Source organism: Dromiciops gliroides, chromosome 1, assembly GCF_019393635.1.
Source record: "Dromiciops gliroides isolate mDroGli1 chromosome 1, mDroGli1.pri, whole genome shotgun sequence".
NCBI lineage: Eukaryota > Metazoa > Chordata > Mammalia > Microbiotheria > Microbiotheriidae > Dromiciops > Dromiciops gliroides.
In genome coordinates, this window is record NC_057861.1 from 708,273,352 (window position 1) to 708,298,519 (window position 25,168).

Sequence of the window (25,168 nt, forward strand, 5' to 3'; positions counted from 1 at the left end):
CTTTAAGACCATCATTACGCTGTGCGTAAAGAATGTACAGAGAAATTTGTAGGTATTTTTTGAGGAACAATTAATTTGTTAATGATATGTAGCTATTTAATTTTTCCCTTTCCTATTGTAATCATTCATTTTTTTTTTGTTTGGAGAAAAAAGTTGATCTTTTTTTTGTTTGTTTTAGAATTGTCTGTGATACAGTAAAAGTGCAGGAACACAGTTATTCTATGAGAACACTGCATTTGCATTAATAGCCACTAGTTTGTTATCGCTACAGGCTACTGAGTGTTGTAACAGGAAAAAGACTAACACTGTAGATGGGCTCTGTGGACAGTGTGACTCCTAAGGACATTTCTTGAACCACGTGGTGAAGACCGTCCTCATTCTATCTATTGGGAAAGCAAACAGTGTCAGTAACAGCTGGGTCCCCAGGGGGCTCCGACTTATCTGTGATAGGTCAGGATAGAGGTGGGTGGGACGGGACAGATTGAATGGGATTGGATGTGCCCCACAGCCCAAATGCTCTGACCCGAGGGAGTGTGGGGAGAGGGGAACCAAACATTTCACGGGAAGGAATGAGCTCCCTGATTTAAAAAAAAAAAAAAAAAAAGCACAGTGAAGTTTCTTCACCAAGCTGAGCTATCTGCAGTTCATTCTGAACCATTCTCTCCATGTTTGTAAATCTGTAATATACCATTCTCTGTGGCCTGTTTCACCTGGACGAAGAAGAAAAAAAAAAAGGTTTGGCAGGCCATCTTTTTTTGTACTTAAAAGTAGCCTTAAAGAACAATAAAGTGCTCTTAAAACCACATACTTGTTTCTGACCCTTCATGCTTGAAGTTCTGATGGGGCCGCCATGGATGGGGTGGGCAAGGGTTGGTGCGTGTTCTGAGACGTACCGGAGCTGGCCCATAGCAAGAAGGTGCAGCCCAACCTTCAGGCTTGGAGGTAGGAGTGTCTGCCTTATGTCCCACAGACCCAAGACTCCTTGGATTGAGAGGATGAAATGGAGTTCTACATGAGGTGCCAGATGGGTCCTCCCACTAGCATGAAGGCAAGCAAAGATCAGAGCCATCTCTCACTTCTAAAATGAAAACTTTTTAAAAATGAAATCCCTGTGTCCTACTGGCTAGAGAAATGTGCCTGAGGTTCTAGCAATGGTAACATCCCGTGGCAGGCAGAGGAACAAGCCTGTTCAGGCCCAGTTGGGTCATTCAGGGTGATTCACCAGGCTACAGCCTGGCTGAGCTCTGCTGATGCAGATGACGCAGGCCTCCTTAGGACACATTCTCCCTTGAGGCCTCCAGCCAACCAGGAGAGTGACATTCCTTTGTCTTCTCTGGGATACATTGGCCTTCTCTGGTGACTGGCTGCTTCTATTTGACTGTGTTTGCAAAATCATTTTCCTGAGGGCATTGAGGAGTTAAACCCTGCCCATGCCTAGATCATGCAGGGGACAGCCGGGCTGTAGGGTTGCCAAGGCTTCCACTGGCTCTTTTGACCACCACTGCCACCATTCAAAACATTGCACGTAGGATGGTAGAGGACCATGGGTTTCCCAGTCCAGTCACCAAGCCCCTTGTGATGTCCTTCCTATCTCTGACAAACCCTTGGATATGAATACACAAAGGGTGATACCTACGTTGTGCTCAACAACTCTATGAACTGGATCCATGGTGAATTAACAACAGATACTGCAGTTAATGTTTGCTGGTAAGTTAATAGAATGCCTGGCTGGTGTCTGATGGAAACCAAAAGTCAAGAAAACCCCACCTCCCCATCTCAAATTGTGATCAGGGTGGGTGGTGCGGTGGTTAGCCTGCTGGGGATGGAGTCAGGAACATGAGTTCAAAAACGGCCTCAGATGCTTCCTGGCTGTGTCACCCTGGGCAAGTTGCTGCTGCCTGCCTCGGTTTCCTCAACTGTTAAATGGGGATAATAGCACCTACCTCCCAGGGTGTCTGTGAGGGTCAAATGAACCATTTGACAAGCGCTCAGTGCCTGCCAGATGACAGCACTTAATAAATGCTTGTTCTCTTCCTTTCCCGAGTCTCTCCTGAAGGGCTTAGTTGTGAGCCTGGTCACCCCCTAAAGTCGTGTCTTCTGCTTACCTTTACAAGGCTGCAGCAGACACGAGGGACGAGTGTGAACCTGAGGCTGGTGGTGTGGGAGAGGCTGGCTTCCCAGGGGCCTCATGGGGGCCTGGGGCAGTAGCCACACACCCCTGGTCTGGTTTTCCAAACTGGCCAGGAATGTTCCACACAAAGGTTCAATCCGATGACTGTCATTTGAAAACGGGGTCAGGAGAAAAACCCCGTCTTGTACTGTATCTCCCCAATCCCAGATACCCAACAGCCAGGAACAGCTAAAGGAAGAAAACACCAGCTGGGCCAGCGGGGGCCTCAGGGTAATCAATGAAACCAACACGCAGGGCTTTGCCGACTCTTTAATCCCTGCTCCCCTCGGTCATATGGCTTTCATTGCACCCTTCTCACAGGCTCTGATCCCAGGGGCCCTCCTCTCCCCCATCCCATTCTGCACCCAGTGCCACGGTAAGCTGTTTCTCTGGACACAGGGAGAGGTGAGGAAACGACCACGAGTCGACCCCCATGGGGTTCTTTCTTAATGAGGAAGCCTGAGGCTTGTCAGACTGGCCACTAGGCTGCTGGAGCTGGAAGGGACTTTAGAACTCCATCACCAAGCACAGCCCCTTCATTTAACAGAGGAGGGAATGGAGAACAGATGACCTGCTTGGGATCTGAGTTTGCTGGTGAGGGCTGCACTCTGTAACGTCTGCAGGCTCCTCTCTGGCCTTCAGGACAGGTGGGAGAGCGGAGCAGGTCAAAGGTTTGGGACAGCACCTCTGGGCCCTGGCTCAGTGCTGGTGAGCTTGTAGCTGAGCCAAACTCAAGATGCTGGCAGAAATGGCTTTCCATCGGTGTCTTTGCCCTTTAAGGGCATTGTGGGTGCTGTGCACACCAGCGGGGGGAGGGGATGAGAAAGCCCACTGGGGAAAGTGTTATTGCTGTGCTTTTGGCCCACAGTGGGGTCTGGGAGGACACTAGAACTCCTGGTCCAAGAGAAGAGGAAGACAGGAAGGGTTTGCTTCCCCTCTCCCTCCTAGCCTGCTGGCGGGGCAGTGCCCACACCCAGGGGCTCTAGAAGGAACAAGAGCATGGTGTGAATGCTCCCTTCCCAACATGCATCGTGGCACCCGAGGTTAAAAGGAAGGAATGAGAAGGTGGCAGGGACATTTTGGTTCTGGTCAGGAATGACAGGAAGCAAGGCATTATTCTTTAAGTGGGGGTAACAATGTACCTGGGGAGAGATTTCTTTCTTCCTCTGGGACTTTTCTGAATGCTGTGAACTAGGAGCCCTCAGACCCACAGGCCAGTGCTGTCTTCCTACTGCTGAATGACTGGCTCTCCCCACCTGTGGGGGTGGGTAATCCCGGCTAGTTTGAATATCAAATATTTGCCAAGGTGAAGGAAAAGGGAAGCTGGAGGGAGATTCCAAAGCCCAGGACTGATGGGAAAAGTAAGTAGAAAAATGGAAACAGCCTGTTATGGATAGTAGGCATGTATGTGACCCATGAGTCACAGCACAGAAGCACACAAGGAGCCAATGTCTGTCGACACTGGAAGTGTAGAAGCGGAGGTGAAGCATTCCAGCTCCCAGAGGAGTCAGTCTGGCCTTGGGCCTGGAGGACACTGGCTGTGTCCGGGTGGGAAGCAGGCCAAGAGGGGAGATGGTGGCTGGTGAACACGGCAAGGGACTGGGGGCTGGTCACCTTGAGCCAGAGGCCACCAGGAATCTGTCCCTGCTTCAGACGGTGTCATCATCACTCATGTCCCAGATCTGCAAGGAGAAGACAGCGGCAAAGGGTTACTCAGGTTGGGGAAAACCTGTGTCCTGATTCAATCCAACAAGCAACTTTTGGGTTCAAAATGTTATTATTATTATTATTAATTTATTAATTTTTTTGGTGTCTAAAGGGGAAAAACATCCAGCATCTTTCTTTAGAAAAAGGTCAGTCTGACCAGGTCATAAAAGCGCAGGGTTTGGAAAAGGTGTAGTACAACAGTAGACTGAACAGGGACCAAGAAGGCAGCTGGGGGGGGGGGCTAGTTAACTGAGCACATTGTTTCTTACTACCCCCATTCATGCATTCTCCATTCTGGTCACGCTGGCCGCCACCTATTGCCTGTACAGGACTTTCCATCTCTGGCCTGAAAAGTATGGCCGTGGCAACATCTGGAACGCACCCTTCCTCACAGAGTTGAGGCTCAGGCACCCCTGCCTCCTCTGCCCAGCCTTTCCTACACCTTCCCTCCCCCCCCCTTGGTGCTTTCTCCCTCTTCAAATTACTTTATATTTACTTACTTCTCTTCATATTGTACCACCCCCTCCCCCACACAGTTCCTGGAAGGCAAGGACTGTTTGGCTTTAAGCTCTATACCCTGAGCACCTAGCACCTAATAAGTACTTAATACAAGCCTGCTGAATTTAGCAACTTCCCAGCTAAGGGACTCTAGTGTTGTGGAAGGACCAGTGGCCCTGGGGTCAGAAGACCGGGCTCAGACACTTATTAGATCTATCGCCATAGGGGAGTCATTTACTCTCTCTCAGCCTCAGTTTCCTCATTTGTGAAGTGGAGATAATATTCATTTTTCTGCCTGTAGCGAGGAAAGTGCTTTGTAAACTATAAAGTCAAAGAAAAGTGTTATTTTTAGTCTAAGAAATTAGATGATGTCAATAAATTAGATAAATCATTTATTAAGCAGAAGAATTAGCTGAATAGTTAGATCTGAGCAATGGTATAAAGCAGTCATCAAGAATTCTCATTAAAACAGCTGAAGACAGATTAGAGGTGGCCCCCCCCCAACCTATGAGTGGGAAGGAGCACCATAGTGCAGGGTTGGGTCTTCATTCAGGAAGATGAGTTCAAATTCAGCCTCAGACACTAGCTGTGTGACTCTGGGTAAGTCACTTAACCTTCGTTTGCCTTCATCCATTCGAGAAGGAAATGGCAGACCATCCCAGTATCTTGGCCAAGAAAACCCATGTGGGGTCATAAAGAGTCAGACATGACTGAACAAGTGGTGAGCAAGCTGTGGACAGACAGGTCAAGGGGTCTGAAAGTTGTAACCAGAAATGTTTGGGAAGCTGGAGATGAAAGTAAGGGAAACAAAGTCTTCTTTAAAGCAGTGACTGATGCCACTTTTAAGTTTAACGGGAGCAGGGAAACAGAAACAGAATTTGAAGCTGGACAGGATCTTTTCAGCTCCATCACTTTTCATGTTCTTATTTTACAAGATGAGAAAAGTAAGCCTGCCCAGTCAGTGAGTGACATAGCTGGGAGAAAACCCTGGTTTTCTGCTCTCCCACTTCGTGTTCTTCCCATTGTATGGGCTGAGCTTTTTTTCTTGTGACTTTGCGCTAGGCGGGATCTAAACTTGCTTGTACAACAAATATTTTAAAATATTCCATGGGTTATGGTGTCACAGCCAGTCTGTTCATCTTCTCTCCATCCTTCTCACTACAATCTACCCACACAACACCTTGGGTGGTCATTATGTACCTTAATGCTATTTCTTTATGTCCAGATCATTGTTGGAAATGGGCCACAGCCTACCAACACCTACCACATTCGGATGGATCATTAGCCAAAGGAGACATATTTCTTGTTTTCAGTGAGCTAAGTTTCCCATGTTTCAAGAAAAGTTGGGATAACCTTCTACCAAGGAAGTTATATAGGGAATTCAGGAATTGAGTAGTGTGCTGGATTGGATTCTATGTGTAGTAATGAAAGACTGTAAATAATAATAAAAAATACTTCAATATTAGAGAAAAGATCTATTTATTGTTAATGTGCTGTTGACTATACTATTTCTAATCTCCATTTTCTACATCTGAAGTCTATCGACTATGCTCCAAAATTCTCTTCATTTACTAGTAGAAGCAATGTCACCTTTTGATTATCCCTCCCCGTCTGTCCCTTCCTCAGTTCCCCTAGCCACACTCCTGAGTCCACCCACTGTGGGAACTAGATTAAAACGTAATTGGGAGGGGGCAGCTAGGTGGCCCAGTGGATAAAGCACCAGCCCTAGATTCAGGAGGACCTGAGTTCAAATCTGGCCTTGGACACTTGACACTTATTAGCTGTGTGACCCTGGGCAAGTCACTTAACCCTCATTGCCCTGCAAAAACCAAAACAACAAAACAAAACATAATTGGGAGATATTTGACAGAATAAATATGTATTTAATAAAGCATAGTATTACATTTTGAGTTAAATCAATATGTGCAGCTCACAGGGATCCACTCAGGTAGAAATGAGTGGCCTCTAGTTTGCCGCTGCAGTTCTATGCCTCTTCGTCCTCCCCTCTACTCTCGACTCCCCTGGTGTCTGGAATGTGGCTCTCTGCTGCTTCTCCTACATGTCTCGCTTCCTTATGCTGCTTGGCTTGTTAGTGGCACCCCAGTGTGCTAGCCTGGCTCTTCTCTTTCCACTTCCTCTTCCTAGGTGGCCTCACCATCTCACTGAGGGTCAGTGATTATCCATATGTTGATGAGTACAAAATTTACACACTGAATTTTTTTTTTGGAGGGGAGGCAATGAGGGTTAAGTGACTTGCCCAGGGTCACACAGCTAGTAAGTGTCAAGTGTCTGAGGCCGGATTTGAACTCAGGTCCTCCTGACTCCAGGGTCGGTGCTTTATCCTAGCTTCCCCCTACACATTGAATCCTAACCTCTCTCTTGAATTCCAGTGAAATGAAATACCTGCTTGATGGTTACCCTTGGATGTCTCATCAGTCCTTAAATTCCACATGTCTCAGGTGCAACACATATTCTCCCCTAAAGCTTCACTTCCTGCAAATGTCTCTCTTTCTGCTGCCTGATCATCTTCCCTGTGAACCAGCCTTAGGAGCTCAGCATTAGCTTTGACCCTTCTTCTTCCTCACTCCCCCATCCAGTCAATTGCCAATCTACTGATGCTAACTCTGTATTGTTCCTCCGGTTCCCTCTCAATCACACAGTCCTCACTTTAGTTTGGGCGCTAAGCATTTCTTACATGGATTACTATAATAGTCTCCTGATTGGGCTTCTGGCCTCCATTCATTCATTACCTTTTCCAATCCAAATCCTAAAGAGCCATCAAATAATCCTCTTAAAGTCCAGGTCTGACTATATCTCTCCCCTGCTTAAAAAAAGTTCGGTGGATTTTTTATTGACTTTAGGATGAAATACAAACCCTCAGCCCAGAAACTCAAGACCCTCCCGAATCTGGCTCCAGTCTGCCTCTCCACACTTATTTGGTATTAGGCCTGGTCCCAAGCTCTAGGTGCTGGCCTCACCTCCTACTTCAAACATCGGCATGAGACTTAGCCATGTCTGTAATGAATTCCACTCCAGTGCCATCTCTCTGCTGAAGCCTTCTTTGGTCCCATTCCCCAGTGCTTCTTCTCTCTTAAGACTACCCCATATCTACATCTCTCTGTACGTGTTCAAGCCCATTGAAGAACAGGTGCTCCTTGAGAACAGGGATGGTTCAGTTAGTTCGGACACAGCATGGGACATCACACAGAGCAGGTGTTTAAGAAACGCTGACCGAATCAAGTTCAGCTAAGGGGGGAGTAGAGGCTGGCTCACTTGGGCACTTGTTTTGTTCAGCCATTAACTCTCACTTACAGAATCATCATTTTAAATTTCCAATGAATATGGTCCAATATTAAACATCCACTGTGAATCTAGCAGTACGGAGGCGGCTTTGAGGGAGACAAAGGGAGAAGACAAGACCCTCCTCTAGAAAGTTTCCATTCTTGTTAGGGAGTTGTGGTAAAAAGACACACTGACGGCTCAGCGGAAGCATGAGAGTGGGGCCAAAGTGAAGGCAGAGCTGTGAGGGGATGCCTTAGACTCAGGCTGTTCAGAGATGGGGTCTGGAGATCACCTTCCTTCTCACCTTTTACTGCCCTAGAATCTACTGCTAAGTTTTCTAGACCAATTCACTTCAGCAAAGGGTCTAGCAGCACTAGGGGTGGGGCTAAGTGAATGGTTATACTCCATCTGGGTCCAGAGTCTCAGATGCCAAACCTTTCTGCTCTTGGGCACTACTCAAGGCCAGAGCCTAAGGCATCTTACCTTTAGGACTTCATCCCAGAGTCGGGCTTCCGATACTAGACCTCATGCTTGGATTCTCTCTCTCTCTCTCTCTCTCTCTCTCTCTCTCTCTCTCTCTCTCACACACACACACACACACACACACACACACCACATCTGATTGTGTATCCTTTACTTAACTGAACACAGAAAAAGAAGATGGAAGATGTTGAGTGATATTGCCTCAAAAAATTGTAAGAAACAGTGCAAAGATAATTTGCAGAAAGCTTGAATTTAAGCCAGCTCCTTCCAAGAACATGTAAAGATGAACTGGACAACCAAGAAATGAAACACAGAACAGATCTGTCAGCATTTGATTTTTTACCGCATTATTTGGGCGTGAATGGACGGGTTTATCTGGAGTTTGTGCAGCATTTGTATTATAAAAAGATTTGCTTCATCATTAACAATGGAACCACCATATTTGGACTCACACATCTCAGTCCCAGAGGTGCTTAATGAGGAAATGGAAGGCAGAGCAGCTAGACCCAGCCAAGATCAGAAAAAGGAAATCCATGTTGAAGGTGACAAAATATTGAAGACATTAAGGGATCAGTTCTCAAGATAGCTGAAATCAGGTGAGATAACCAGTTTGGGGCGGGGGGGGGGGGGGGTCACAGATGGTTTTACTACCCAAAAAAGGCAATTGAGAAGACATCTGTAACCACCGACTCATACACACCTTTTTATCTCTTTAGAATCTCTGACAATTTCAAGACTATACATATGGGTTTTGTTTTTCTTGCCTTCTCATTGGGTGGGGGGATGGAGAGGGAGGGAGAGGGAGAGAGAGGAAGAAGGAAAGAGAGAATTCAAAACTGAAAGTAAAATTGAATTAAAAAAAAAAAGACTAATCTATACAGGTACTTAAGCGTATCCTTGATGAGGAATATCAGAAGGAAATAGGCAGGCTTTCACAAATGACATTCTACCACAAACCATATTTTCACTGTCACAACATTGAATAAAAGATGCAGAAAGTACACAGTGCCACTTTTCATTAGTTGTTGATTATAAAGGAATATTTGATCAGTGGTGTAAAATGAAGTCCTTATGTCTTTGTTCCAACCAGGGGTCTGCAATGCATATGTTAAGATTCTACAAGATTCCTCGATAACATGGGTCTCTGGATATCAAGGCCTATCAACATGCCTTAGCAAGTAAGCCATAAAACAAGGAGAAAATGATCGCCTCTATTAGGAATGACGTCCGAGGCCGGGTCTAAATGGAAGCACGAATCCTCACGGATAGAGGTCTCCTCCAAAGGCACCACTAGCAGATGACGAGTTTCCTACATCAAATGCAAGCACATTCAGCAGAGTGTGGCCTAGCGATTCACATTGAGGGGTAGAACAGGTAGGTGAGAAGGCATGTAATGAAATGGGAATTTGGAGCCAGAGAACCTAAAGCCCAGATCCTGACACTTCCTCCCTGGGTGAACCTGGGCAAGCCATTTTCACTTCCCTGAGCCTCAGTTTCCTCATTTGTTAGGGGGTTAGACTCTAGGTCCCTTTCAATGCTAAATCTGTGGTCTACGAATGCTTCACGTCCAGACCAGAGTTGAATGCATAAGGCTCTGGGCTAGTCCATCACTACCTGTGTTTTGGACACACTGCTTCTGAACAATGAATTGAGCTCAGGATGGAACAGGAGGAAGAGTCAGCTGGATGGCACTTGGGAAAATGCCTGGCACTTTCAACCATCCCAAATTGCTCATGGGAACAAAAAAGCCTTCTTTTAAATGCCCATATTCTTCTGGTAATGCTAAATGACTGCAAATTGCAAAGCAACACAATTTCCAAGGAATCACAACTATGGATGACCTAAAGGTCAGTGGAGAGACATGGTGGATGTGAATCAGCTATGGGCATGTCACCAGCTGTGACAGGCACACAAGAAAATCCCATGGAGTATTGCCCTTGGGCCCAGGCAGTGCTAAGAGGCCTAAACAGGGCAAGGTCTCTAGCACATTGTGGAGCTCCTCACAGAGGATTTACAAGAGAATGTGGATAAGACACCCCAGATCTGCAGGGTGCCTGGGGGCAAGGATGCCTCTGAGGGACCAAAGTGGGAAGAGCCCTGGGAAGTGGGCTATTTCTGAGCCTTTGGGAGACAGATTCACCCTGATTCCCCTTCTTGTTTCCCTTTCTTCAGCTCCTAGGAGTGGGCCACCAGTAGCCCAGGATAGGTCCCATCTGGAAGGGATACCTGATTTGGCTGGGGGGTTCCCAGTCATACCCAGATGCTGATGGCAATCTGGGACTAGCTTAGAGAAAGATCAGGCTGCTAAGTTGTGCCAGTCCAGAGACATCTGGAGAAACTCCAGGGAAATGTAGTCGTAAATGACATTTCCCAAAGATCCCCAATAGCCCAGGGGTTCTACATCTTGTTTGTGTCATGGACTTCTTGGATGGTGTGATGAATCCTACAGACCCCTTCTCAGAACCATGTTTTTAAAGTTCATAATTGAAAGCAAAGTTAATTTCAGTTAGAGTTTAGGGAGAATAAAATGGAATTATTTTCCCATCCAAGTTTACAGACCCCTCCCCCCAAAATCCTTCCACAAGCAGGGTCTGTGATTAAGAGAATCAGATTAAGAGAACCTTCTCTAGGGCACCCTTAAACCAACCCACTTTCTGGGATACACTGTGGTTGTGGGGCTGGGGAGATAGGGGGGAAATCCTAGATCTGTCTTGGGCCCTGACCCAAATTATCAGAGCAAAAGAGGGTCAGTCATAGTGACCCGGAATATGAAAAAGAACCAAGACCTGGGGTAGGAGGGCATTTGGGGGGCTCTAACTCACTATCTTGAAGGAGCCTTCTCTCCCACTGGAGTTGCCTGAGAGGGCCTGGCAATAGGAGATGCCTATTGATGACCAGTTTCCTGAACTCTAGAGCTGGATAGGCCCCTGGTGAGTCCCTAGGCTACAACCCATAGATTTTATAGGGAGAAACCAGAGCTTGCATTTGGACGGTACTTTCAGTTCAGGCAGCTTGTGCAGTGGAAAGCACACCAGACTAGGAGGCAGGAGGCCTGGGGTCCATCCCCGACTTGCTGCTTAACCTGGCACAAGCCACTTCCTGTCTCTCACTGTCAGCTTCCACATCTGTGACATGAGGGGATTCAAGGAGATGACTTCTAAGGGTCCTTCCAACTTGAAAATGGACAGCTGAGGAGCCTGGTCTGAGCAGGCCCATGGTCAGCATTAGAGAAATGGAACACAGTGCACGCTGGCCTCCAAGCCTCTGCCCACTGAGCCCAAGGGGCGAAGGGGAGGGGAGAGGGGTCTGGCTGGCCCTGCCCGAGAGCCTTCACTGAAGGTAAACTTTTCACTAGGATTTGCAATGCTTCCACTCCAGGAAATGTGTCACTTGAACCAGGCCCCGTGGGCCCTCGCTGTGTCCCCAGCTTTCTGGAGATGTGTTCACCAACGACGCATGCAGCTCTTCCGAATTCTGAGAATGAGTTGCAAAACAGCACTAACGTGAATGGAAAATATTGAAGGAACAGTTTGTTTACACACGCATTTTCACCTTGCCCTGGCTAAGGGGCTGAGAACCTGCCAAGGTAAATACAAACACCCTGGCTGGGATTTCCAATCGAGATTTATAGAGGAATAAAGCACATTTCTTTTCTACTGAGGCTTCTTGCTTGACTCAAAGGCAAGGGGGCCTGGGCACCTCCCACCGCTCTGTATTTTTTACTGGATGTCTTGGCCAAGAAGATGGGGATACTTGTCACTTCTGGCTTTTCTGTCCTGAGTAAATAACACATGCAGAAATTCTCTGGGGAGAGAGCTGAGGGTCTGGTGGAATAAGCCAGGCAGGAGCCCCGGGCTGCAGCCTCTGTTCTGTCTTGCGGCCATGTCTCTTGGCCTCAGCATCCTTAGGTGTCAGAGGGAGTGGCTGGCCTACGTTCTAGGGCCTGAGCTCCGGGCCAAGCTTCCTCTCACCTGCCCATTCTCCTCCCACCCTCCTCCATCTCAGCCTTTTTTTTTTTTTTCCCCTACAACATTCTTTAAACTTGGGAGGGTCTGCTCTGGATTTATCTCTGCACTTCTTCTTACTAGCTTGGGAGCTTTGTGATCATAACTGTTATTATCATAACCACAGCTCGCCATTTCTATGTTATCTTAATGTTTGCAAAGCACTTTACACTCATTTTATCCTCAAAACAACCCTCTGGGGTAGGTGCTACTGTTATCTCCATTTTACAGATGAGGAAACTGAGGCTGACTTGTCTAGGGTTATACAACTAGTAAGTATCTGAGGTAGGATTTGAACTCAGGTCTTCCTGACTCCAGGTCCAGCACTTCATCTATAGCACCACTTAGCTGCTTGATTCAGTTAAGGACTGTTATTATTTTTCATTGCTGTATCAAAATGCTGAACACGCATTTTTTAAATGGGGGAAACTGAGCCCCGGAGTTTCAGTGACTTGCCCAAGGCCTCAGAGTTAGGATCTGAGGGCTCTTTCCAGTGGAAATGAATGACCCTTTATGGTCCTGCAGACCGTAGAGCACATCTGGGCACTCCAGAACCATAGTCTTGATGGCCAGCTGGGGAAGCTGCCCACTAGGTGAGGGTTGAAGCAAGGTGGGTGACTCCACTAGAGCTTGGGCTGATGTCTCTGGGATGGGCTGATATTCATCAGGCTCAGTGGGAACAGTCCTAGGGGGACCATGAGTGAGGCAGGCTAGCAGCCTGGGGCCCCTGGGGCTGAGCCTGGTACTCCCTGCTCCCCGCCCCCCTCCCCCCATGCTTCCCTCCTCAGGAACGCTGTGGGAACTGCCCAAAGCCTCAAACCCAGCAAGAGGGAGGGAGAGGAAGGGAGCGTATGGGATGTGACTCACAGGATACCAAGAAGCAAGGCCTCTGCCCAGAACTGACCTGTCGCCGGTGCTTGGAGCCCTGCCCTGCCCAGCTCAGGCCTGGGCATTCGGCTTGTACACCTCTCCCCAAGGCGCCTGTCTGGTGGGACTGTAGATGAACGTCATCTACATCATGTCTCCTGTGTGCCCCATGGGGGCATGGCCTAGCCCAGGGCAATGCTATGCTTCATTCATTTTTATACATTCAGGTGAACCAGCTTCTTCCACTGGGAGGTGAACCTTGCTGCCTCCCCCACATCCCTGCCACTAGAGTAGCAATGGTGCCTTTCAGCGTTGGGAGAGTCTGTAGACACCATCCTCCTCATCTTACAGACAGGGAACTGAGGCGTGGGAGGGAACGTGAAGGCCACACAGCAAGCTCGGGGCAGAGCCAGGAGCAGAATGTAGGCCCCTCATGGCCAGCGCTCATCCTCATGGGCCAGTCATCAGCTTCCCTCTTGAGATGAGAGCTGGCAGAAGCAAGCTGGGCCACTGACACGATGCTGAGGTGTCAGAGGGGATGCAGGATCATGCGGGACAAATCCTGCCAGGTCTGTCAGGCTGGGGGGAGGCTGTCAGGGCACAGTGGGAGCCCTGGGCAGAGCAGCCAGGCTCAGGAGCCCATCGGGGCTCTGTATACTGTCTCTTGGGAGCCACTTGACTTGATCTAGTCACTGAACCTCTGCCTCTGGGCTTCAGTTTCTTCCTCTATTAAATGGGTATAATGAGACATGTACAACCTACCTTGCTGTGTAGGGCTGATGCCCATGGGGACCAAATCAGACAATAAGCACTTTGTAAACCATGACCCCTGTTGTCACACTTGGTGCATGGTGGGTAGGGCAGAGACCCTGACTACTTTATAGCTTGGCAGGTTGGGCACAAAGCATATCTGGGCGATCCAGAACCACAGCCCAAGGAGAAGTGCGCGGCTCTGCCCGGCGTTTGGACAATATGCCAACTCTGAGATTTCCTTCTTAAGGGATGAGGGAGTGAACTGTTGCCTAGTGAGCCTAAATGGGGTGACACCCACTGATAAGAAACACTGTCCACCCTTCCTGGAGAACTTCAGAGTGGGAACCATACCAGTGGCTGGCAAAGGTGGTCATGGGCAATTAAAGTAGACAGAGTTTGTTCTGCATTATGGAATAGTGAAAAACCACATGGTATCTGGACACAGGATGCCTGGGTGCTAGTGCCGGCCCTGTCACGGCCTGGCCGAGTGACCCTGGGTCATCACTTCTCCTTTCAGGGCCCTCAGCACCATACTCTTTAAAATAAAGGGCAGTGGCCAAGTCAGTATCAAAGGGCCTTCCCAACTCCAACACTCCATTGAAAGAATCCTCCTTCTTCCTTTCCAGGCCCCCTCTACTTCCCTTTGGCTGCCTTGCCCCTTCTTCTCAGGTACCTGACCCCTCATGTGTGGCTGCCAGATTATTGGGAACCCTCCCCACCACGACACTTCATCCCTCCCCCTTCACCATGCCCTGTACCATCCTCGAGCACACTGCTCTCCTTCTGAATAGCCAGGGGTGGTGACCATCTAATCCACTCCTGATTACTCAGAATCTATTCTAGCTCGTACCCAGGAGTGGAAAAATACTTCCTGCCCAGCTCACAGAAGCTGTGGCCGAACTCAGATGCTGAGCGTCATAGAACCCATCGACATCCGCAGCTACCACCCTTTGGGGCAGGAAGGCCAATGTGGGACACACCTCTCCAGACAGCACTTCCAGTTAGCAGCCTAGCCTCCTTCCTGACAGCAGAGGCAGCTGTTCAAGGTGGGGTGAGAACTTCCCTTTACCATCAGATGGGTCAAATTCATCCAAAACACAGCTGAACTTTGGGGACATCGAGAGAGAGGAGGAAAGGGCAGGACGCTCCACAGGGAGGGAAATGGGGTGTGTCTACACTCAAGGGTTGGATACTTGGAATTAACCATGGGTAAATGCCTGGTGCAATTTTTTTTTTTTTTTGCTACTGGAGCCTTCTTAAACCCCTGTCCATTGCTCTCTGATTGGTGTTTGAGCAAAGCCATTCATGGAAAGAGCAGAAAGTTCAAAGGATAGGGTGGGCCTGCCTAGACTAGGATCAAGGGCAATGGCATTTCGACCTGGCTCAGTCTCACTCAGTGAAAGTGCTGGCTTTTCCTTGTGGCCTCTCTCCAAAAGGAGAAGCAACCAGGGAACAGTGATCAGAGCAGAGCAGAAAAACAGGCAACTAAAGCCGCCTCCTGTTAACCTCTCCCAACCTTCACGGGCCAAGTCATGTCCCGATCCTTCCATGAGACCCTCCTGATCATTTGGGCCTTCCTTAATCTCTACTCCTTTAAATTCTTAGAGCACTCACTGTCAGAAACTCACAACTTAACCCCTGATTACAGACTCTTGTATTGCTCATTGTTGGCGCATTCAACAAGTGGCATTTACCAAGCACAAAGAAGGCACTGCACAGGGCTGGGTACACAGATGAACAAAAGGCAACAGGCCCTGTCCCCAAGGAGGGCCTGGAGTCGTAGGCTTCTCTTGGGTCCTGCCCAGTCCTTCTGGGTACAGCAGCTACTCACGAGGGCCCATTTATGAACATTTCAACATCATCTGGAGTGATTCTGAAGGAGGCCACCTGGGCAAGGTCCCTGGATGAGCTTTTGCATTTCACTCCCAGGGACAAAGAAGTCAGTCTGACCTGAGGAGGCTCAGTTTGTCATGTGACTGCCCTGATAGTTTCCCTCCAAGGACACCCCATAGTCCTAGAGACAATGGAGATGGAACCTTATTTCTTCCCTAAAGGCCTGAGAAGGAATGCACACATCATGTCTATTTTGGGGGGTGGGTGGGGCAATGAGGGTTAAGTGACTTGCCCAGGGTCATACAGCTAGTTAAATGTCAAGTGTCTGAGGTCGGATTTGAACTCAGGTCCCCCTGAATCCAGGGCCGGTGCTTTACTCACTGGGCCACCTAGCTGCCCCCCACACATCATCTCTACCCATGATGGGAGTCTTACTACTCTACCTGGGCATCTAAGCCTAAGACGCAGAGAACCTCAGCTTCATAGAAATTTTGAGCTAGTGGGAACCTTAGAAATCACCTCAATCAGCAGTTCTTGAACTTTTTGGTCTAAGGACCCCTTTATACTCTTAAAAATCACTGAGAACGGGGCAGCTAGGTGGCACAGTGGATAGAGCACCGGCCCTGGAGTCAGGACTACCTGAGTTCAAATCCAGCCTCAGACACTTAACACTTACTAGCTGTGTGACCCTGGGCAAGTCACTTAACCCCAATTGCCTCACTTAAAAAAAATCATTGAGAACCTCAAAGAGCTTTTATTTATGCAGGCTGTATCTACTGATACTGATCATATTAGAAAGGAACACTGATGTATTAAAAATATTTATTAATTCACTTAAATGATAGTTATTTGAATAATAACAAACACTAATAAGCCCAGTATGTTTTAACATCTCTTGAAAAAAAATCAGGAAGAAGAGTGGTATTTTAAAAATTCACATATTTTTGCAAATCTCTAATGTCTGGATTAATAAAAGAGCTGGATTCTCATATCTGCTTCTGTATTTAATGTGTTATTGATATCTTGTTTTGGTTGAAGTCTGTGAAGACAATCTAGCCTCACATAGATATGTCATTGGATAATGGGGAGCATTTTAATAGGCAAATAAAGTCTTAGTATTATTAGGAAAATAGTTTTAGCCTTGCAGGCCCTTTGAAAGGTTCTCAAGGATCCCCAGAAGACCATGTACCACACTAAAAAATGATCATCTAAATGAAAAATTAGGGGAAAAATGCCACAGAAGGCAATATATAATCAAGTGTGTTAGACTGTGTGCCACACACTGGAATGCTAAAGACATTCGCAGAAGAGCACTCTGGGCTGGGAAACAAGCCTCTGTGATGGAGGTGGGTCTTGGCTTAGTTAGGTCTGAAAGATTGGGCAATATCTGCACTGCTCTGGTAAGAAGGTGAGAAGGAAGAAAGGCACAGAGGTTGGATAGCACAGGAGAAGTGGGAGGGTATGTTGGGAATGGCCGACTAGACTGAAGGGCCCGTAGTAAGGAGTTTGAGGTAAGGGAATTGAGGAAACTACTTGAAAACCCTGAGGAAAAGCCAGACAGACAAACCACCTTGCAAGCACCCTGCTTGCTAGTCATATTCATAAGGCTCTGGGTGAGCACACCATGCTGATGGGCAGTGATGCCATTGTTCATACACTGGTCATACCCTGGTCAGATCCCAGACTAAACACAGATCCTGGCCAGCTACTGCTTCATTGGACAGATGAAGGACCCACGTCCCATAGAGAGGGAAGATCATGAAGAGGAAGAAACTGAGCTAGTCAATGGCTACTTTATAGGATCTCAAAACTGGGTGGGAAATGGAGATATTTTTTTTGCACCAAAATGATGCTTAACTACCCACATCAGGGCACAGACTACTAGGGGGATAAACGCTAAAAGAAAGCGAGCAAAGAAAGGAGACATCTGCACAATTATCTTTCCTAGCAAGTGAACAAGAGATCACTGTGGAGAATTGGTCGCACTGGAAAGTACTCTATGCCTGGAGGCCAGGGGCAGAAAGGTTACAGGTGTCACCAGGAAAGCCCAGGTGAGGGACAGGCCTTTCTCTTGCAGAAGATGAATGATAGAAGGGTGATGACATCTTCACCCAAAGTTCACAAGACACCTACTAAGTGCAAGACACTAGGTGCTAGGGGAGATGCCAACAAGTAGAAAGCATAGTTCCTGTTCATGGTTCCTGTTGATGAGGCAGCCTTGTGCAGGGGAAAAAATAATGAACCTGGGATCCAGAGACCTGGGCTTGAGTTCTGGTGCTGCCATTGACCTTGCTGTGTGACTGGCTAAGTCATATCTCTTCTGTAAGCCTCAGTTTTCTCCTTGAAAATGAGAATGATCTTTTTCACACTCCCTCCCTTACTGAGCTTTTGTGGAAAAGAAGCACCCTGTATGTTTCAAATTGCTGGTGAGATGAGCTCTTGTCTTGTGGAAATGGAGCAACTGAGTAGGAGTGCTTCCTGCAGGGCCATGGCAAAGCCTCCTCAGGAATGGGGCTCCAAGCCTTGGGCAACGATTTCAGCCACATGAAACACGGTTAGACACGGGCCCCCCACACAGGAGAATTGGGGAGATAGCCGGGTCTAACTACCTGCACGTACCACAGAGATGGTCCACAAAGGGAGAGCAGCGAGTGGCTCCTCACCACTGGTTCCCATCGCATGACAGAGGGAAAGCTTCAGCCAATTCTAGAATATTCAGGACTCATGAAGCATGGGCTGCTATCAGTAACAGTAGACAAGTGAGCAAGTCAGTCTTTTCTGCCAGCCCTTGAAGGGCAGGTGGGGCAGGCCAGGGGATGGGAGTGGCCAAATCAAGATTGTGAATTTTAGTTAGCAGGGCTGGTCCTGAACTCTGCTTGCAGTTGATAACAGAGCCGGCTACAGGAGATCTGGAGTTTCCTGTGTTATCCTGAAACTCCCATTAGCAAGGACTTAGAGACTGTAGCCTCCTCCCTGCCACTCCCCTCTTCCCCTGGTAAAACAACTGCAAAAACAGGATATGAGGCCCTAGTCTCTCATCAGGTCCCATCTTTTCACAAAGACACCTGATCAGGGATTAAAGCTGGGAAAGTAGATTGGTGCTTTGAGCTTCTTTTTATCCTCAAACACACCTGGGATAATGTGCTTGAGATACAGCTTCTGATAATAAGGGGGGAGGTCCCTGCAGAGGCAAAGAATGATCTGGTTGTCAGAGCTCACACAGTTCTCAAGCTCCAAACCCATTATCTGAACACACCTGCTATCTTTCAGGTCTTACTTCATGCTTAACTTAAATTTGGGGGTATGGAAATTTGGGGGTTCTTAAATTTCAAATGCAAATTAATTCTATTCTGGAGCACAGGGTCATATCCACCCCCCCATTTTAAATGACAGTATTACTTTTCTCCATAACAGGAAGGGGACCCAACAATGCGTGTGTTCCTGGGGCAGTCCCTGGGCCAAAGGAGGGTTACTAAATACTTTTCTATTAGGAGGACAATAAGCACTTTTCTTCTTCTTCCTGCAACAATGGCCTGTCTACATTCCCCTCAGTCCTAGAATAATGGAAGTTATTATTACGGTTAATTTGTGGCAACTTTCACACCTCCAGGACATCTCATCACAGAAAAACACATGTCCTGATTGTGCTGAGGTTAGGAGGATTTTCCAGAGTCAGGGTGAACAGTAGAAGGGAACTCAGGGCAAGAGGGCAGGAAAGTTGGGTTGGAAGCCTACTTTTATTTTTAAATTTTCATTCATTCATTCATTCATTCATTCATTCATTCATTCATCCATTTATTTATTTAATTTTGCAGGGCAATGAGGGTTAAATGACTTGCCCAGGGTCACACAGCTAGTAAGTGTCAAGTGTCTGAGGCCATATTTGAACTCAGGTCCTCCTGTATCCAGGGCTGGTGCTTTATCTACTGTGCTACCTAGCTGCCCCCTAAAACCTACTTTTGCCACTAATTCTCCACATTACTTTGGGTACGTCAGTTTCCATTTCTGGGCCCCACTATGCTCATTTGCAAAATGGGAGGTGCAGGAAAAATAAAATGAGATTGTTGATGGAACTGTGGTATATGGGAAAGAACATTGGGTTTGGGGTCAGGGGGAGCTCTGCTCACAGCCTGGCTCTGCTACTCACCACCTGGGTGAATTGTGGCCAACTTAACCTCTCTAGCTCATGGCCAACATATTTCCACATTAGCTATGTTGCAGAAGAAAACACAAAATGAAATAATAAAATAAAGTGTTTATTTTTTAAAGCATGCTTCAATTTGCATTTTCATCATGAGTCTCTTAGAATTGTTTTGGATCACTGTCTTGGTCAGAGTAGCTAAGGCTTTCCTAGTTGTTCATCCTTACAATATTGCTGTTAATGTGCACAATGTTCTCCTGGTTCTGCTCACTTCAATTTGCATGAATTCATACAAGTCTTTCCAGGTTTCTTTTTTTGAAACCACCTTGCTTGTATATCTTATAGCACAATACTTCCATCAAAATCATATACCACAACTTATGGAATTTCTCTATCTCTTGCTGCTGGGTTTTGCTGAAAATTGTTTCAACTAGTTTTTTTGTTTGTTTCTCTTCTTTCTATATCATTTGTAAAGAGTTTTATTTCCTCATTGCTTATTTTTATTCCTCCAATTTCTTTTTCTTGTCTTAGTATTATAGCTAGCATTTCCAGCACAATATTGAATAATAATGTGATAATGGACATCCTTGCTTCACTCCTGATCTCAATCGGAAAGGATTCAAATTTATTCCCATTACAGATAATGCTTGCTCTCGGTTTTAGATAGATGCTGTTGATCATTTTAAGAAAGGTTCCATTGATTCCTAGCATTTCTGATGTTTTCTTTTAATAGGAATGGGTGCTGTATTGTGAAAAATGCCTTTTCTACATCTATTGATATAATCATATGATTTTTGTTGTTGTTATTGACACATTCAATTATGCTGATAGTTTCCCCAATATTGAATGAGCGTGTATTCCTGGTATAAATCCCACCTGATCATAGTGCATGATCTCTCTGATATACCATGGTACTGTCCTTGCTAGTATTTTGTGAAAATTTTTTGCATTTGCATAGATATTCACTAAGGAAATTGATTTATAGTTTTCTTTCTCTGATTTTGCTTCTCCTGGTTTATGTATCAAGTCATATTTGTGCCATCAAAGGAATTTGGTAGGACTTCTTCCCTCCCCCCCCCCCAAAGAAATTATATAGTGTTGGGATTCATTGTTCTTTAAATGTCTTGTAGAATTCACCTGTGAATCCATCTGGTCCTGGGGATTTTTTCCTTAGGAAGCTCATTAATGGCCTGTTCAATTTATTTTTCTAAGATAGGTTTATTTAAGTATTCTATTTCCTCTTCTGTTAATCTGGGCCATTTATATATTTTTTTATTTTGGGGGGCTATTTATATTTTATAAATATTCATCCATTTTATTTAGATTGTCAGCTTGACTGACATATAATTGGGCAATATAACTACTAATAATTTCTTCAATTTTGTCTTCATCAGTGGTGTAGTCACCCTTTTCATTTTTGATACTAGTAATTTGGTTTTCTTCTTTTTAATCCAATTAACCAATGACTTATCTATTTTGTTGTGTTTTTTTCAAAACCAGCTCCTAGTTTTATTTATTAATTCAATGTTGGGTTGGTTTAAATTAAACTTTCAATTTGATTGTTTCCTTTGGTTTTTCAGGATTTCCATTTTGGTGTCTAATTAGGGATTTAAAATTTGTTCTTTTTCTAGGTTTTTTTTTAGTTGTATGCTTAATTCACTGATCTTTTCTTTTTCTCTTTTATTGATGTACCCATTTAGAGATATAAATTTTCCCCCAAGTACTGCTTTGGCTGCATCCCACAAATTCTGGAATGCTGTCTCACTGCTGTCATTCTCTTTAATGAAATTATTGATAGTTTCTATGATTTGTTCTTTGACCCACTTGTTTTTTTAGGATTACATTATTTAATTTCCAATTAATTTTTAATCTCCTGTTTCATTGTCCATTAGTGAATGTAATTTTTTTTGTTTTTTGTTGTTGTTGTTGTTGTTTGTTTGTTGTGCAGGGCAATCAGGGTTAAGTGACTTGCTCAAGGTCATACAGCTAGTGTCAAGTGTCTGAGGCTGGATTTGAATTCAGGTCCTCCCAAATTCAAGGCCAGTGCTTTATCCACTGTGCCACCTAGCTGCCCCCCGAATGTAATTTTTAATTACATTATGATCTGAAAAGGATGCATTTACTATTTCTGCTTTTCTGCTTTTGGTTGTGGGGTTTTAATGTCCTATTACATGATCAATTTTTGTATAGGTGCCGCATACTGCTGAGAAGAAGGTAGACTCCTTCACACAGTCTTCTGCTGACTTCCTTGTGGTTCCACACACGCTATTTTATCTCCTGTCTCTACCACAGTCCTGGCTGCCCCTCATGACTGGCAGGCATTCCTGGATTGCCTCTTTCTCTTGGAATTGCTGGCTTCCTTCCGGATTCAGCTTCTGTGTCACCTTCTTTCTACCTGCTACTTTTCTGCATCCCCCAGATCTGATGCACTCCCTCCAAAAGTTCACTTGTCTTCTTTCTGTAGGGATTCTGTATCTATTTACATATGTGCATGGAGTCCATTAGAACATTAGCAGGTAAGCTCCTTGAGGGCAGGCACATTTGCTGTTTAATCCCCAACACCTAGTACAATGCCTGGCACTTAACAGATGTTTCGTATATTCTGGCTGATAGACTGAAGACTCAGAAGAAGGAATATTGCCTCTATTCCTTAGTGGTACAGTAGGAGCACCAGGGGTTGGCTGGCTCCTATGGCACACAGGTTGATTTTTGCTTCGACCTAAGTCCTCCTCCCCATTTGATGCTACCTATAGCTGTGCTTTTCTTACACCTTAGAACCACTGCTCATGAGTTGGCACATTCACCACTTGCATCCCCCCTTTACTTTCCTGCCCCTGTTCGGGAGAGTTGACATAGTTCCTTCTGGTCTCCTATCAGATCCTCTACCTCCCCCATCCCCCACTCCACTTCTGGAATGAGAGAACAAGAGTTTCAACCTTGGCGTCTCAATCCATCAATGAACACTTATTCAACAATTATTATTTCAAGCACTTTATTAAGTGCAGGGGATACAAAAGGAGGCAAAAACCAGTTCCTGCCCTCAAGGGATTCACAATCTAATGAGGCAGACAGCACACAAATGTATACAAACAAGCTATACACAGGATAAAAGGGAAATAATTAACAGAAGGAAGGTGCTGGCATTAAGAAGAGTTGGGAAAGGCTTCCTGTAGAAGATAGGATTTTAGTTGGAACTTGAAGGAGGCCAAGGAAGGTAGTAGGTGGAGATGAGGAGAAAGAGCATTCCAGGCATGGGGGACAGCAAGAGAAAATGCCTGGAGCTGAGAGATGGAGTGTCTTGTTAGTGAGAAGTCAATGCTGATTTATTGAAGAGTATGTAATGAAGACTAAGAGAGACTTAAGTCAGGCAAACCCACCAGCAGGCTGTTGATGGCTCCATGGTGGAGGCAGGGTCAGAGGAGAGAAGGGGGCATATTTGGAAGATGCTGCAAAGGTGATATCAACAGGCCTTGGCAGCTTGGATATAGGGAGTGGGGCGGTAAGGATTTGAAGATGACACCTGGGTTGCCAGCCTGAGGGACTGGGAGGATGGTGTTGCCCTAGACAGTAACAGGGAATATAGGGTGAGGGGAGGATTTAGGGAAAAGACAGTGAGTTCGGTGGCAGACATGTTGAGTTTAAGACGTGTACTGACCATCCAGTTCAAGATGTCTGAAAGGCCGTTGGAGAGGCAAGATTGGAGGGAAACAGAGAAGTTAGGTCAGGATCTAGATTTGAGAATCATAAGCATAGAGATGATCCTCAGATCCATGGGAGCTGATGAGATCCCCAAGTGGAGTAGTATAGAGGGAGAAGAGGAGGCCCAAGACAGGGATTTGGCAGAGGAGACTAAGGAGGAGGGCTCTGATCAGGAGGGAGAGAACAAGGAGAGAGCTGTATCCCCAAAAACCTGGAGAGAAGAGAGTATCCAGGAGGAGAAGGTGATCAGCAGTGTCAAAGGCTGGAGGGAGGTCAAGAAGAATGAGGACCGAGCTAGGGCCACTGGGTTTGGCCGTTACAAGATCAATGATAATTCTGGAGAGAACGGTTTCAGGGGAATGATAAAGCTGGAAGACAGACTGGAAGGGGTTAAGAAGATAGTGAGGAGAGAGAAAGTGGAGGCATCTATTGTCATTGGTCATTTCAAGGGCAGAAGAGAGATAAGACAAGAGTTGTTAGTAGGGATGGAAAGATCAAGTGAGTGTTTTTTGAGGATGGGGAGACATGGGCATGTTTTGTAGATAGTAGGGAATGAGTCAGTAGATAGGGAAAGATTGGAGATAAATGATAGAATGGAGGTGGCAGAGGGGACAATCTGTTGGAAGAGATGTAATAGAATGGGGTCACTAAGCAAGTCTAGCCTTGGTAAGGAGCGAGGCAATTTCTTAGGGTGAGACAGGGAGGGGAGGAGATAGTGACAAAAGGCATCTAAGTGATATGAGATGAGGAAGTGGGGAGAAGAGGGAGCTCACAGCTAATGGCCTCAATGGTATCTAATGTTGGGATAGTTTTGACTCCTGGCTTAGACGTTCACCTGTCTGATGTCTACACTCTAGACTAAGTGATCTTTGGAGGCTCCAGCTCTGGAATCTTGTGAAAAAAGTCTTTGTTTGCTTTTAGTCAGACTTGAATCATCACAACTCTCAAAGACACAAACCCTAGAATCATTGGGCAATAACTCTCTGATACCCAATATAGCTTAGAGATCCAGAACAATGGTGGAATATTACAAGAAAGAAATTGTCCCGGCTAAAGCAGCTGGCAATCTAGCAGATGACTTACACAAAGAATGACAAACAGCCAACAAAATGAAAAGAGAAAATGTCTAAAGGCAGCAGCACTTGAGTCTGGCTGTCCCTGCCCTAGGAAGGAAAGTTACAGTTACTCATAATGGTTTCAGGGTACTTGAATTTGCAGCTCAGTCCAGAAAATGAAAAGCATAACAGGGAAGAAATGATGACCTTGGGGACTCAGGACAAACACCAGCTGCCACCCTGCTTTCTCTCTGGACTCTCGGGACAGCAGGGCAGCATCAGAACAACACTTAGTAGCACTGCCACGGCTACCTGTGTCTCTCCTGAAGCTTGCATCAAGAGGCCCTGGCTGGGGAAGCACGAGGAAGCAGGGGCAGCTCTGGAGGGACCCCAATACCCCCCAAACCCCCGCCTAACCTAGAGGAGAAGGACGGACAAACAGACCCTTTACTTCATTTCTGAAGTGAAAGCCCTGATGAGTAGCTCAAAGGAGTTTGGAAGGAGGCTGTCCAGCTGGCCACTGTCTGTAATAAAGGGAAGTAGAGAGGGTTCAATGGAGGTGCTTTGAGACCTCCCTGACCCCATTTCATGTCAGGATTTTTGGTAGAAGGGGCCCTAGAGGTCAGTGAATTGAACCCCTCATTTGACGAGGAAACTGAAGCACCGAGAGGTTACT

General features: G+C 46.3%; 1 protein-coding gene across 1 annotated transcript in view; it reads right to left on the reverse strand.

The window, feature by feature from the left end:
- Window positions 1–2,425: 2,425 nt before the first annotated feature.
- Window positions 2,426–25,168, reverse strand: part of ATG7 (autophagy related 7) — a 242,138-nt gene continuing 219,395 nt past the window's right edge. Inside the window, exon 19 of the mRNA XM_043968335.1 lies at window positions 2,426–3,852. Coding sequence (XP_043824270.1) covers window positions 3,820–3,852 — 33 coding nt within the window. The 3' untranslated portion in view covers window positions 2,426–3,819. The remainder of the gene's footprint in view (window positions 3,853–25,168) is intronic.